This window comes from Strix uralensis, chromosome 18 (assembly GCF_047716275.1).
Source record: "Strix uralensis isolate ZFMK-TIS-50842 chromosome 18, bStrUra1, whole genome shotgun sequence".
NCBI classification, from domain to species: Eukaryota; Metazoa; Chordata; class Aves; order Strigiformes; family Strigidae; genus Strix; species Strix uralensis.
This window is the reverse complement of record NC_133989.1, coordinates 16974487-16988673: the sequence shown is the minus strand read 5'-3', so window position 1 is coordinate 16988673 and position 14187 is coordinate 16974487. Positions and strand designations below refer to the sequence as shown.

At 58.2% G+C, this 14187-nt stretch overlaps 1 protein-coding gene across 8 annotated transcripts in view; it reads left to right on the top strand.

Moving 5' to 3' along the window:
- The window catches only part of CHD6 (chromodomain helicase DNA binding protein 6), a 92493-nt gene that overhangs the window by 55837 nt on the left and 22469 nt on the right, over positions 1 to 14187 (top strand). For all 8 annotated transcript variants that reach the window (XM_074887868.1, XM_074887872.1, XM_074887867.1 and 5 more), the window contains 11 exons: positions 124 to 367; positions 804 to 980; positions 2679 to 2822; positions 3605 to 3860; positions 4362 to 4572; positions 5087 to 5282; positions 5820 to 5984; positions 6376 to 6555; positions 7766 to 7876; positions 11223 to 11425; positions 11848 to 12047. In XM_074887868.1, coding sequence (XP_074743969.1) covers positions 124 to 367; positions 804 to 980; positions 2679 to 2822; positions 3605 to 3860; positions 4362 to 4572; positions 5087 to 5282; positions 5820 to 5984; positions 6376 to 6555; positions 7766 to 7876; positions 11223 to 11425; positions 11848 to 12047 — 2087 coding nt within the window. The remainder of the gene's footprint in view (positions 1 to 123; positions 368 to 803; positions 981 to 2678; positions 2823 to 3604; positions 3861 to 4361; positions 4573 to 5086; positions 5283 to 5819; positions 5985 to 6375; positions 6556 to 7765; positions 7877 to 11222; positions 11426 to 11847; positions 12048 to 14187) is intronic.

Genomic DNA, 14187 nt, shown 5'->3' with positions numbered 1-14187 from the left:
TCCACGCTGCAGGGTCAGAGAGGTGTGGGTGGAGGTGATGTGCCTGACATCCCATCAGGGAGTTGGTGACAGGGTGGTTTCTGCCCGAGAGTCACGTTCACCTGCCCCTGTCCATCTCTGCAGGAAGAATTGCATCCTGGCTGACGAGATGGGGCTGGGGAAGACAATCCAGTCAATCACCTTCCTCTCAGAAATATTCCTGATGGGCATCCATGGCCCCTTCCTCATCATCGCACCTCTCTCCACCATCACCAACTGGGAGAGGGAGTTCCGCACCTGGACGGAGATGAATGCCATCGTGTACCATGGCAGCCAGATCAGCCGGCAAATGATCCAGCAGTACGAGATGGTGTACAGGGACACACAGGTGATTGACACACACAGCACTCCCAGGATGCATCCCCCAGCCCTGGCTTCCTTTACTTGGGAAGCTCTGAGCTGCATGTGGAGCATGTGGTTCATCTGGAGAGGGAAAGGTGATCTTTTAAGGCCCCTTTGCTGGCCTGGACTCAGGGTGCACTGTTTATGAGTGAAGAACAGGCCCAACTCATGCAGGAAGGGGAAAATGCAGCAGAGCCCCAGCCTCAGTTCTTGTCCAGGCCTGAAGCAGTGTCTGGTTTGGAGAGATGCAGCCTGTGGCCAGCGAGGAGGCTTGCAGGAACGTGTCCGCTGCTTGAGAGAGATGGATCTGGGGAAGTCCCAGCTAGGAGCCAGATGCTAACACTGATATGTTGGCAGGATGTCTGACAGTGTCCTGCTGCCCCGCAGGAGTCAAGCGCTGCATGTGGTTTATGTCTCCCTAGGGTAACCCACTTCCTGGGATCTTCAAGTTCCAGGTGGTTATCACCACCTTTGAGATGATCCTTGCCGACTGCCCGGAGCTGAAGAAGATCCAGTGGCGCTGCGTGGTCATTGATGAGGCACATCGCCTGAAGAACAGGAACTGCAAACTTCTGGAGGGGCTGAAGCTCATGGCCCTGGTGAGCATGTCCTGCCCAGGTTCATGTGAGAGCAGGGTGGGCCAGGGATGGCCGTGCCTAGCAGTCAGGTGCCACTGCCAGCTGCTCAGGCCCAGGGCCAGGGCTGAGAGCTCCCTGTCAGAGGGAAAACCATCCAGGACCCATCAGGTTGCTGAAGCAGTGCCAGTGACGGGGGGCACTTTGATGGATGAGGCCCTGCAGCCATCACAAACTTCTTTTTGTTGAAGTGGAATATTAACCCACAGCAGGCCAAGTCCCCCTGTGCCTTCCCATCTGTGTGCACTCCCTGGCAGAGCGCTGCCTGCCCTTGCAGCACAGCTTAGGCTGCTGCAGCACACGGACGCGGTTGCTGACCTGTGCTCAGCATCCTCCAGACGTGGTGTGCCTGGTACCCTGCCATGAGCAGGGCTGCAGTATTCAAGCTGGTTTCTTACTGCTCTGCAAACCTGGGACCAGTCCATGCAGTGATAGGGGTGCAGGACTGTGTGTAGTGAAAAAGGGATCAGTGAGCTGCTCTGAGAAATTGATTTTGATGTCCAGCTCCTTTCCAGCCCTGGGAAAGGCAGCACTGCTGTTTGCTGGACCAAGGGCCATCAGGCCTATTGGATCTCCCAGCCCTACCCACCTTCCATCACACTCACCTGTAGCTGGGCCAGGCCTCTGAAAATTATTAGTCTTATATCTCCAGTTCCCAAAGACCCTGCTGTTTCCCTGTGACCTTGTGGCTTGTGCAGGTCCCTGCTGGGTTGTGAGCAGCCTGGGGCAAAGCGGGGTTGCTGCTGGCCCCCCTTTGTAACCATCACCTTCCTTTGTACAAGTCCTGTGGGACTCTCCCACCTTATATTTGCCCTTCTTTCATAGCTGGTGACTCTTGGGGACGTTCCCTGCATTAGGTTGGGCAGGAGGATTAGCTTGAGCACTGAGCGAGTGCCCCAGTCTCTGGCACTGCTGGGACAGAGCGGCTGGTGTGCCTGGGAGGCAGCACCCAGCGGTGCCTGAAGCCAGAGCCCGTGGTGTCAGCGCATGGAAGGGAGTGTGTTCTCCTTAAGGGGTCATCCGCTTCTCTCCTCACAGTCCAGGTCTTGGGCGGGGTTGTCTGGACTCCTGTCTCCTTTTATTGCGCATGTACCTGCATGGTGAACCTCTAATGAAAGCTCCTTGTTGTTCCCAGTGCACACCTGACACAGTCATACGTTCCGCTGCTGATTTTGGAGCACCCTCCTCATGCTCGCCCTAGCAGCAGGTCCTTGATGCCCCTCGGTGTCACATGGCTCTGGGCCATGGTCCCTCTTGTTCTATCCAAGCCCTGAAGAGGGACATCCTGCCGCAGGTGCACAGAGGCTTGGGCTCTGTCAGCATCCCCATCCGTGCCAGCACAGCCCTGCCTGGGGGTCTTGTGCCAGGGCAGGGCTCAAGCCTGGGGGCAGTGTGGGATTCTTGGTTTTGGCTGTTGTTGCTGCACAGAGCTGGACTGGGACACGTCCCGGGGAGCGTCCTGGGAGTCATGAGACAGTGTTGCATGGCAGTGGCTGGGTCAGGGCTGGCACCATGGCCAGGGGAGCCTTTCAGGGAGTGTGTGTGCCCCCAGGCCACCCAGAGTGCTGCTGAGGCTGGAAGACAAGGAGCATTGTGCTCTTGGGACCCCTTGGACCCAGCCAGTGGGTCTGAGCCCTCAACCTGTTTTCTGTGTATACCTAGGAGCACAAGGTGCTGCTGACAGGGACGCCCCTGCAGAACTCGGTGGAGGAGCTCTTCAGCCTCCTGAATTTCCTGGAGCCACAGCAGTTTCCCTCAGAGACAGCCTTCCTGGAGGAGTTTGGAGACCTGAAGACAGAGGAGCAGGTACCTAGAAGAGTGATGCTGGTGACTGTTAGCACAGGCCACTGGGACAGATGGTCACCAAGCCAGGCATGCACTCAGACATGTGCTTCATGGAAGTGAATAGGACTCCTCATGCCAGGAGAAGCAAAGTTGTGACAGAGCCCCCAACACTGCTTTGGAGAGAAGAGACCAGCCCGTGCCATGGCAGTGGTCTGCTCCCCGCCTGGCTCCCTGCTGCCCCTTGCATGCCTGGGCAGCACAGCTCGCCTGGCTTTCCCACCTGCTGTGTCCCTGAGACCAGCAGGAGTGTAGGGGGAGTGAGGAGATCAGTAAGTCCGTGGGTCAGTTGCCCTTGTCAGGTTCCCTTGGGGAGCTGTCCTCCAAAGTTCCACTTGAGCATGGGTCATGGAAAGCAGCTCAGTCCCCTGGGCTGTCTTGCTGCCATTTGAGTGTCTGGCTTAAGTGGAGATTGCACAGGGATCGTCACTGTGAGGGAGTGGACACGGGCACATGGAGCAACCATCATCTCAGCTGCTATCAAAGCTCTCAGCTCTCCTCCTGCAGCAGGCTGCCAGCAGCAGAAGTGTGTGAAGTTCATGGCCCAGGGCTGGTCACTCACATGTGTCTGCCCCAGGGAAGCCAGACCCTGAGGTTGTACTGGCTGTCAGCAGAGCAGCTGCTTCAGGGTCATTTGCAGTGGGTTTCCAGCCTGGGGAGGCTCTAGCGTTGCAGGCCCCTCCGCTGTTGTCACCGTGTGCTTGCCATGCAGGAAGGGCAGTGAATCTCTGCACTTGCTCTGGCAGGTGAAGAAGCTGCAGTCCATCCTGAAGCCCATGATGCTGCGACGGCTGAAGGATGATGTAGAGAAGAATCTGGCACCCAAGCAGGAGACCATCATTGAGGTGGAGCTGACCAATATCCAGAAGAAATACTACCGGGCCATTCTGGAGAAGAACTTCTCCTTCCTCTCCAAGGGTGCCAACCAGCACAATATGCCCAACCTCATCAACACCATGATGGAGCTGCGGAAGTGCTGCAATCACCCGTATCTCATCAACGGTGAGGGCTGGGCACAGGAGGTGGGGCGGGGTGGATCTCACTGCAGCATTTACTGGTCACTACCTGCAGAGCTCACCCAGCTTGGGAGCCAGCTCAGGCCCTCGTGCCATCTGCTGCTGGTGTGGTTGTGCATCCAGCCCCAGCACAGGATGCAGTGATCTGCCTTGCCCTCACAGGCAGCCCAGCTCCCAGCAAGTGCTGCTTGCGGGTGGGCACCTCAGGGTCGTGCGAGACTCGCTATGTTTGGGGGTGTTCAGGTGCAGGATCCTCTCCATCATCCCAGCCGGGCTTGTTCTGCCAAGAGCTGGTGCAAGCCCTGAAGAATGAGTAGAGTCACAAGAGTGGAGGGGCTTCTGGAGGTCTCTAGCCAGCCTCCCTAGATCTGATGGACTGCATGCCTTCTGTTCCTTGCGTGGTGGCTTGCTGTTGCCCTGGAAGGGAGGCTGGGGGCAGCTGCACTGCCAGCCTCGCCAAGAGCTCACGTCCCTTCTCACCTGGCAGGAGCAGAGGAGAAGATCCTGGAAGACTTCCGTAAAACACACAGCCCGGAGGCGCCAGACTTCCAGCTGCAGGCGATGATCCAGGCGGCCGGGAAGCTGGTGCTCATTGATAAGCTGCTTCCCAAGCTGATCGCCGGTGGGCACAAGGTGCTCATCTTCTCCCAGATGGTGCGCTGCCTCGACATCCTGGAAGACTATCTCATTCAGAGGCGGTTAGTACAGGCTTCAGCATTCACCACAGCTCCTCCACATCACCTCCATCCTGCACTGTAGATACAGAGTGGAAACAGCCCAGGGTGGGGATTTGGCCATTCTGTGCCCACCTACCAAAGGATCCGAGTTACAGGCTACTGCTGGTGGGTGCAGAGACCCCAAGGCTGGGCAGCTCTGACCCATCTGTTCTGTGTTGTCCAGGGCTAGTCCTAGGAGTGACCAAATGGAAATAGGCCCTTCCCTTGGTCCTGGTTCCCATGAGCCCCATATCCATGCACCATGCCTTGGGACATGATGATTTTACCATCATGAGGGAATGACTTTTGAGAACAACCACAGTGCACACAGGCTGGTGGGCTCTGAGCCTCCACCTATGCCCAGGTCCTGCCAGTAAGTCCCGGGTGCCCACGTGCCCACACACAGCCCGGGGAAGGAGCAAGAAGGGGTTTGTAACCTGCAGCCAGTTCAGGCCCTGCTGTGACCCTGCTCTCGCCTCTTCCCCTCTCGGAGCAGGTACACCTATGAGCGCATTGACGGGCGGGTGCGCGGGAACCTGCGCCAAGCTGCCATCGACCGCTTCTGCAAGCCCGACTCGGATCGCTTCGTCTTCCTCCTGTGCACACGGGCGGGAGGGCTGGGCATCAACCTGACCGCTGCCGACACCTGCATCATCTTTGATTCGGACTGGAACCCACAGAACGACCTCCAGGTAACGGGCCAGGCAGGGCCAGGCTGCTGGAGGTGGTGCGGGACGGCTTCCAGCACTCCTGGCAGCTGGGGAGGGAAGGGCAGCAGCACCCAGCTGTAGTGGGGTGCTGTGCTGGGGGAGCGGCAGGGGTGTAGGCAGAGCAGCCATGGCACGGGGAGGTCACAGTGTGGCTTTAAAAGCACAGGGGGGCCACAAACCAAGCAATACTTGTCCCTACCTGGTGTTGGAGTGCGTGAAGTGTTGGGTGCCCCACCTCTGCGGAGAGCCAAGGCTCCAGCCCCAGCCCTGTGTCCCTGCCCGGGGTGCAGGGGTCTCCAGTTCCTGCCTCACAGCTGCCCAGGCCTGGCACTAACCAGCACCCGCTGGCAGAGCCCTGCCAGGTTGGCCACGGGCGCTAGATGAGGGTGCTCTGGTGGGTGGGAGCTGGCTGTGGCTCAGGTTGGTCAGTGGTGGGTGCTGGCACAGGGTGCCACAAGCCACATGGTCCCCATCTGGCAGGGCTCACTGTGCTTGACACTGTGCCCTCTGCACTCCCAGGCTCAAGCTCGCTGCCACCGGATCGGGCAGAGCAAGGCGGTGAAAGTCTATCGCCTCATCACCAGGAACTCCTATGAGCGGGAGATGTTCGACAAGGCCAGCCTGAAGCTGGGTCTGGATAAGGCTGTGCTGCAGGACATCAACCGCAAGGGCAGCACCAACGGGGTAGGTTGGCTGTCAGAGTGGGGCTAGGTGGGAGGTGCTGCAGAAGAGCTCTCCTCCTTCCCCTGCAAGTCACTGCTGCGTTGGAGCAGAGACCTGGGCAAGCTTCTGGAGAGGGAAAACCCAGTTCCACACACTGGCATTGCTGCTGTTTGGCCTGGCAAGCTGTCCCTGCCCTGCCATGGGTTTGGGGAACACGTGGTGCTGTGTCTGGGTGATATGCACTGAAATTCCTGACAGTCCCTGAGGCAGTGTTTTGAAGTGACCTGTTTGCCGTAGCAGCAGGAGGTCTGGGTTGGCTTGGGGCATCTCTGCCCGCCCTCCTGGGGCAGAGGGAAAAGTCACCTCCTGCCGTGCAGTGCCCAGGTTGGTGATGCCTCCATGTTTTGGGCAGGTTCAGCAGCTTTCGAAGATGGAGGTGGAGGACCTGCTGCGGAAGGGGGCCTACGGTGCTCTCATGGATGAGGAGGATGAAGGATCAAAGTTCTGTGAGGAAGACATTGATCAGATCCTCCAGCGCAGGACACAGACCATCACGATCCAGTCTGAGGGGAAGGGCTCCACCTTTGCCAAGGTGTGCTGTGCTCCATCAGGAGGAATGGGGACTCCTCTGGGGTGGTGGGGGACACGCTGGGAGCACTCAGGGCAGTAATGGTGGGCTGGCCTCCGACCTCTTACATGTGGAGACATGTCTGCCTGGAGGCCAAGCTCTTCTGCCTGTCCCACTGTGCCCAGCACGGCAGCAGTGTGTTCTCCTGTCTCACTGGTGGTCAGCAGAGCATTGAGGAGGGGGCCACCAGCCTGGGCAGGTGATGTGAGGCTGCCCAGGAGGGTTCAGCTTGCCAGCTTCCACTTACCCTTTGAAGGTGGCTCAGGCTGGTGAGAAGGCGGAGCAGGAGCTGTCCTCCAGGCACCGGGCAGTGCCACGGTGTGCTCTGTCACCGGGCCAGTGGTGTGGGCAGATGCAGAGCTGCTCTTGGGTCCCAGTCAGGGCACTGCAGGGTGAAGGCCTTGCTCTTCTGACGGGCTGAGGACTCCTGGCCGAGGCAGCACTCACTCCATGGCCTCATGCTCAGAACTGTCATGGGCAGGGTCAGGCCCCTCCTTGGGGAGGATGCATGAGTTCAAAGCCTGGGTGAGATCCAGTCCTGAGCTGGGCTGATACCTACTCAAGGGTTGAGCTTATTTGATCTGGAGTCTGTCACCCCCCCTGCCCTTCCAGACACCATTGCTGCCTTGGTGTGGTGCTTTGCTGAACAGAAATGCAGGTGGAGACCTGGGCTGCTGGTGGTGTGGGAAGGAGTTGTACCTCCCTCAGCGCAGCCCACCTCTGTCTCCAGCCTCAGTCTTCTGCTGCTGTGGGACCTGGCTCCACAGGGTGACCCCCAGGGCAGTGGTGGGACCCGACTGCTGGCCTGCACAATTCCCGGAGCTGAGTGCTGTGGTGCCCTGACATCCCCACAGGAGAGAGCCCGAGGAGCCAGCTCTGTGCCACACTCATGGCTGATGTCTGCTGGGGACACCAAGGGCCGTCTGTCCCTTCTCCTCTTGCAGGTGGCACAGCCCAGGCTCCATTTCCAAGAGGTCAGGCAGGACAGCAGAAGAGAGGGGTTCAGCTCCCTTAAGCAAACAAAGAGCCCTCTGGCATGTGTCAGCAAGGGGTGTAACACCCCATGACAGCAAGACCATGCGCTGCAGACAGATGTGTTGGGGATCTCTGTATGGGGAAGGGCACACCTGGATAGTGGGTTGCATCCTGTTCACTCCTCTTCTTTCACTCCTAGGCCAGCTTCGTAGCATCAGGAAACAGAACTGACATTTCCTTAGATGACCCCAACTTCTGGCAAAAGTGGGCCAAGATAGCAGAGCTTGATACAGACGCCAAGAATGAAAAGGTAGGATCCAGCTCATGGCCCGTGTGCCCCACAGCTGATCTGACCCCGCGTGGTGTGGTCTCTGGGCAGGAGCCATGTGCTTCCGCTGGACTCGTGAAGGGCATCAGGAATTACTGCAAGGGAGGACTGACCCATGAGTGCTGGCTAAAGCCCCGATTACTTTAGCCACACGTGGGGCTGTGTCTGCCTGGTATTTCAGAGTGCTCGGTCTATGCTCCCAGCTACTCCCAAGCCTGGTTAAGGGGTGACAGTTGGGGCTGGCAGCGTGTGAGGGGAGGAGAGGGTGAAACAGCCAGCGCAATGGCATGCCTGTGAACCCAGCAGACTGGTGTGACTGCCTGTGTGTGAGCTGGAGCTGTGCCAGAGTTCCCCACAGCACAGGCAGACAGGAGTGCCTCCTGCTGCCAGCCAGGTTGGGCGCTGGCAGCCTGGGCAGCTGAGACTGGGGCTCCATTGCGGAGCAGTACCAGGTTGGTCCCATGCTGCCCTCCAGGTGCCAGCTCTGATCTCCTGGCTCCCTGGCTGTCTCACCAAGCCCAGAGACTTTTGTTAGCTCGAGGCACGCCAGGGCCAAGCTAACGTGTGCCCTGGCAGGGCACAAAGGGGCCCAAGTGCCAGCTCTTGCTGTGGCTGGGGATTGGTGGGGTGAGCAAGGCTCTTCCCACGCTTGGGGGAAGCTGTGTAACCATTCCCCAGCCCAGACCCAAGTCCACATGAGCCCTGGCACCCTGGGCAGAGGTGAACATTTGACCTGGCAGCTCTGGAGGAGGCCTGGTGAGCTGACATGGGTTTGTATACTCCAGCCCTTCAAGCCTTGAAGCTCGCAGTGCCAGGCACATTCATTTCACAACAGCCCCCCGGCTCCCACCGCCCCAGGTCTCGATGGCTAAGGAGGTGGTGTTTGTCATGGAGAAGCTCCACAGGATGCCTCAGCTCTCCCAACAGTGGGCAGAGAGGCAGCTGTACCCACTGGCCCGGGCTCCCTCTCCTCTCCCCATGTGGCTCTCCAGGCCCTTTGCAGGGCCGCAGCACCTGTGGGCCTGTTCAGGGAGCCTTCAACGAAGCAGCAAGTCCAGCCATTTAGTGACATAGAAGCAAAGTGGACTTGCAATTAGTTGAGGCTGGTGGAGAGCAGGTAACATCAGAGCAGGCAGGTCCCTGGAACTGGTCATGTGTCACATGGTCCTGTTTAATGCCAAGGTAATAACCATAATAACCACGCTTCTCTGCTGTGATTTATTCATAACGTTTAATGGGTGGGTTCCAGAAGCAGCACAGGAGGATTTTGAGGAGCTGCAGTGGCATGATGGTGCTGAGACACTGCTGGTCAGGCACAGTGGCACCCTCAGGTCCCAGCCTCTCACCAGCTTCGTGGGTATGAGGACAGCCCTGGAACTGGGGGCCCTCGCTGAGCAAACACTGGGCTGTGATGCTGTGGTGGGAGCAGTGGACTGGCTGGGCTGGAGCAGGCAGTGAGGGCTGGCTGGAAGGCAGCACATCTTTGCAAAAGAAATGTCTCCTTCTGGTGAACACGCCAAACTGTGAGGGCTGTGAGGTGCTGTGCTGCTTCCCCACCTCATTTGTGCTCACAAACAAAGGCAGGTTGCAGGGAGGTTGAATATCGTGGCTGTGGCACTGGGTTTGTCAGAGCATCGCTGTGTGAAGATGGTTTGAGTCTCAGAGCTCTGTCCTAGGTTAGAGCAGGCTGGGGAAGGGGCTGCCAGGGGCTCAGTGCCTCAGGGGGTGGGCACAGCCCTGCATGGTGTCTGCAAATGCTCCCTCTTGCTCAACTTCTCATCTTCTCTGCGCAGGAGGGTGCAAGTGAGGTCATCCGGGCAGCTGGGTTTGGCCCTGACAGCGCAAGGGGTGTTGTGAGAGGAGCTCCAGCTTGGGCAGCTCCTCTGGTACTTTCCCCTGCTCTTACAGGGTCAAATGCTCCCTCATGCTGCCTGTTGGATATTTTCCGTACCCAACTGAACACTACCACGTTCACCCAAGCCTTGGTGGGTTGTTTGAAGACCGTGTAGGTCAGGCTCCATATCCAGGCATTGCTTGGGAAACAAATCTCTCTAAAAGCTCAACGTGAATAGGGATGAAGGGAGCTGCCCAGGGATTCTCCTGGCCTGACGGAGCAAGTGGGGACAGGTTTGGATTGTGTCACTCCTTCCTCTGTCAGTGTTTGCAGTCCTGCCTTCAGGGATGGGAACAAGGAGTAAAGCCAGGTGGATCTGGCAGGCCTGTTGCCATGTCCAGGTGAGGGGGTTACAGACTGTAAATGGATGCTCCCGGGGTCTCACCTCTTGCCATCACTGGCAAATTGGCTCCTTCCCAGCAGCCACCGTGGGCAAACGTGGCAGCTGGAGCTGCGGTGAGCCGGTGCTTGCCTTCTCCTGGCCTGGTTAGCAGAGCTCCCCCACACAGCTCTGGGGAACATCTCCCAGGGGCAGCATCCTTGTCCTCTGCCTGCCCTGCCCACGGAAGGAGCTCTCCAGCTGAGCACCAAGATGGAGCTGGGAGGGTGGGTGACTGCCTGTGGGAGGCAGGAGTGGACAGGGGGGGTCCCATCTCTCTGCTTGCCCTGCTGAGCTCGTGGGCTCGGCTGCGACCCCGGGCCCTTCCTCCTGGCCCCTCCATTGAGCATAGGGTGCTGTGCCTGGCTTGTGTGGCCCCAGGGCCTGCCGAAATTCCAGCTAAGGCAGCAACACCGGAGAGGTGGTGTTAGACAGCAGCAAGGGGAAGGCCCTGCAGCTCTGCAGAGCTCACCGCTCTAGCAGGGAGAATGGGAGAGCGGGGGTGTGGGGGGGGGTGTCCCACGTGCTTGAAATCCAGACAGATTTAGATGACATGGATTTATTCAACAGGGTGGGGGGAAGGAGAGGAGGCAGGTACACGCTATTTAATTTCATATTGCTCCCTCCTGCACCTTTTTGGAAGCTGCCTTTCCTCTTCCAGCCCACCTATTCCCCCCAACACAGAAATTACACCGCCTCCAGCACAGTGCTGAGCACAGGCAGTGCTGGGAGGGCCGAGTGTGATTCAGAGCTGAATCAGCTGCTGGTTGTCAGCAGTTTGAACCCAGAGGGCCCGATTTTCAGCCTGCCGTCATTCAGGCTGAATTTTGTGCCGGCCAGGAATTGTCTCGTGTGTGTGGGCAGAGCCACATGCAGGTAATTTGGAGCAGGTATCCCCGTGGGAAGGTGATGGCTAGCCACGGGGCTGGTGAGCCAGGAACCAGAGGTGTGAGCAGAGCAGGGGGGCAGCGTGGAGAAGAGGATGTACTGTGCCTTGATGGAGGGCAGGTGTTTCTGCCCATAGCTGAGCGCGTTCTCCTCTCTGCCCCTCGTAGGAGAGCCTGGTCATCGACAGGCCTCGGGTACGGAAGCAAACCAAACACTACAACTCCTTTGAAGAGGATGAGCTGATGGAGTTCTCCGAGCTGGACAGTGACTCAGACGAGCGACCCACACGCTCACGGCGCTTCAACGAGAAGACGCGGCGGTACCTGCGGGCTGAGTGCTTCCGCGTGGAGAAGAACTTGCTCATATTTGGGTGAGTCTCTCCCCTTCCCAGAGAGCACAGCCACAGCCTGCAGCTGCCCCAGCGCACACACGGGCCACTGGCTGTCCCAGCCACTTTCTGTCCATCCTGCTTACAGTGTCCCCTGCTTCCAGCAGTGACCTCCCTGGTGGGACCTGGGCTCTAAGTGATCATTTGGGACGGAAGGAGAGTTAGAGGGGCAAAGCATGAGCTGGCAGGTGGCGCTTCCAGTCTGCTCCTGCCTCCGCCCTCCCAGCACTGAAGAGTCCTGGGCAAACCTCTCTTGCTCTCTGCTCCCATAACATAGGGGCACAAGACCCCTATCCAGGGGAGCTGGGAGGGCCGTGCCCCTGAGCGAGCTCCTGGAGAGAGGTGCCAGTGAGGTCTCTAGTTGCACAGGAGTGTTTACTCTGTCTGTGTTCCTGCTGTTCCAGCTGGGGACGGTGGAAAGATATCCTGACCCACGGGCGGTTCAAGTGGCACCTGAATGAGAAGGACATGGAGATGATTTGTCGGGCTTTGCTGGTCTATTGCGTCAAACACTACAAGGGGGATGAGAAGATTAAGAGTTTTATCTGGGATCTCATCACACCGACAAAGGACGGCCAGAACCAGGCTCTGCAGAATCACTCAGGTATTGCGTGTTCTCTCTGCCATTGCACCTGTACCTGTCGCCGCTGTGCCAGCCTACGGGACCGAGGCTGCAGAATTCAAAGCAGAGCTGATTGAAACAGCCAGCGAGCAGTTGTGCTTGAGCACCGCGACTCTCCCTGCCCAGAGAAAGTGGCTGCTGTGGGACGGACCTCCACGCTGACCCTCAGAGCCAGCGCAGGGCCTGGCTGGGTGGGGGCATCTGTTTCCTGGCTCCCAGTGCCATGGCTGGTACAGAGACAGCCTTGTGGGGGGAGCAGAGATGCCATCTTATTTTCAAGTGGGTGTCACTCAGTTTTCTCTGGCCTGTGAATACTGTCAGGGTTCCTCCACACAGGGAGACACCCTGGGCAGTGAGCTCATGGGGTGCTGGTGACCGTATGAACACATTGGGTGTGATAGGTGTGAGGGTGCTTATTCCACTTGGAGTGTAGATGTGCCTGGCTGTTCCTCAGGGTGTCGCAGGACATGGCGTGGATCATTGTGCAGGGACCCTACCTGTGCCTCTTGGCAACCTCAGCCCTGATACCCACAGCTGAGCCCACCAGGCACAGCACTCACGGCTGCGGGGGAAGCTGGTGGTGCAGCCAGCTCACCCCAGCTCGTGTCTCCTCTCATCATGGTTCTTGTCCCAGACATACTGGTCTGCAGTGCCTGCCCTGATGGGTGGAGGTGTGGTGTTGGTTTGTCCTGAGACCTCTGCAGTGCAGAATCCTACCCAGGTGATGCTGCCTTCTCTCACTCCATCTAGCAGGACCCTTTATCTCAGGTTTGGCTCTGCCCTCCCTGTTCAGAGGACTCATACACTTATTTTCCAGTGTGTGAGGTCCACGTATCACACCACACGTCCAATTTGTAATTGCATCTGCATTCTGTTGGGTGGAGGTTTCCAGTGTATCCTCAGCTTCAGAGAGAGGCCACCCAGAGCCTTCCCCAGCCCTGCTCTCCCGCTGGCTCCGGCTCTGCCTGGGCAGTGGGGTGCTGCAGATTGCCCCCCTGCCTGCAGTGCAGCATCTGCTCTCTGTAGGCATCCCTTGGGGCTGGAGCAGCACAGCAAATAGAGCCCACAACGAAACTGTTGTGCAGCCACAGTGGCTTTTGTCTTTAATGATACGAAGACAGAGCTGGTGCTGGCTCCTTGGATCAGCTGGAGGGTTGTGGCCTGGGACACGTGGTCACTGCCCGTTCCGTGTCAGAGGACTGATGCAGCAGCACAGTGCCTGCATCCTGCGCCTTTCAGGACAGGTGAGTTGGGCTTGGAGGGCCGGCTGAGGGAGGCCACGGCTCCCTTGGGGTGGTCAGAGCCCCACAGCTGTGAGCTGCTTGTTGTGCACTTGTGGTCTGTGCGCAAGGTCAGTAGTGAGGAGACTGGGACGTTCCAGCCTGACTTTGGCATCAGGAAGCCAGGCTGAAATCTGGGGCTCCTGTTTTGAGGTGCTGGAGCACAGAGAAGGCTGTTCTGGAGTGAGTGGTGCTGTTGCTGAGCCCCGGGAGCATGCTGCGTGTTACTTGGTGCTTAAAACCTGACATCACCATTTCCTTCTGTCTGGAAGTGTCCGACTGGCTTTGCCATGCGAGGTCCAAACGTGTGGCCTTCAGTGGCTTCCTAAAGTTACTCCAATCACCTCCTACAATGTGAGCCACTCTGACAGTGCTGCCTCCTGCTCTTGCCACACAGCCCTGCCCAGAGCGGTGCTGGGACTGGACTCCAGAGCCCTGTGGGGAGCAGAGCAAGAGTAAGAAACAAATTGGCTGATAGGAATGGGCTTGATTTAGATAATGCCAGGTAACGAACAAGCTGCGGTTTCAGTGGAAAGTCAGGAATGCTTTAGTGCAAGAGCAGCACTAAAACTGGGTATTTAGCAGAGGGAAGCAACCAGGAACTTCTCCATCAGCTCTTCAGAATGGCTTTTCCCACCTGTGAAACCTCCATGTGATCTTGGCCAGAGGAACAATGAAGCCATGTAGCCTAAGCTCAGGAGCTGGAGGACAGCAGAACCCTCCAGTGTGGAGCAGCCACGCAGCAGCTGCTGCTGTGGCCCACCAAGGAGCCTGAGGTGCCACTCGTGTTTGCAGAGAGCTGGCCGGGTGAGACATGCTCCAGGGCCCCCTGATGTGCAGAA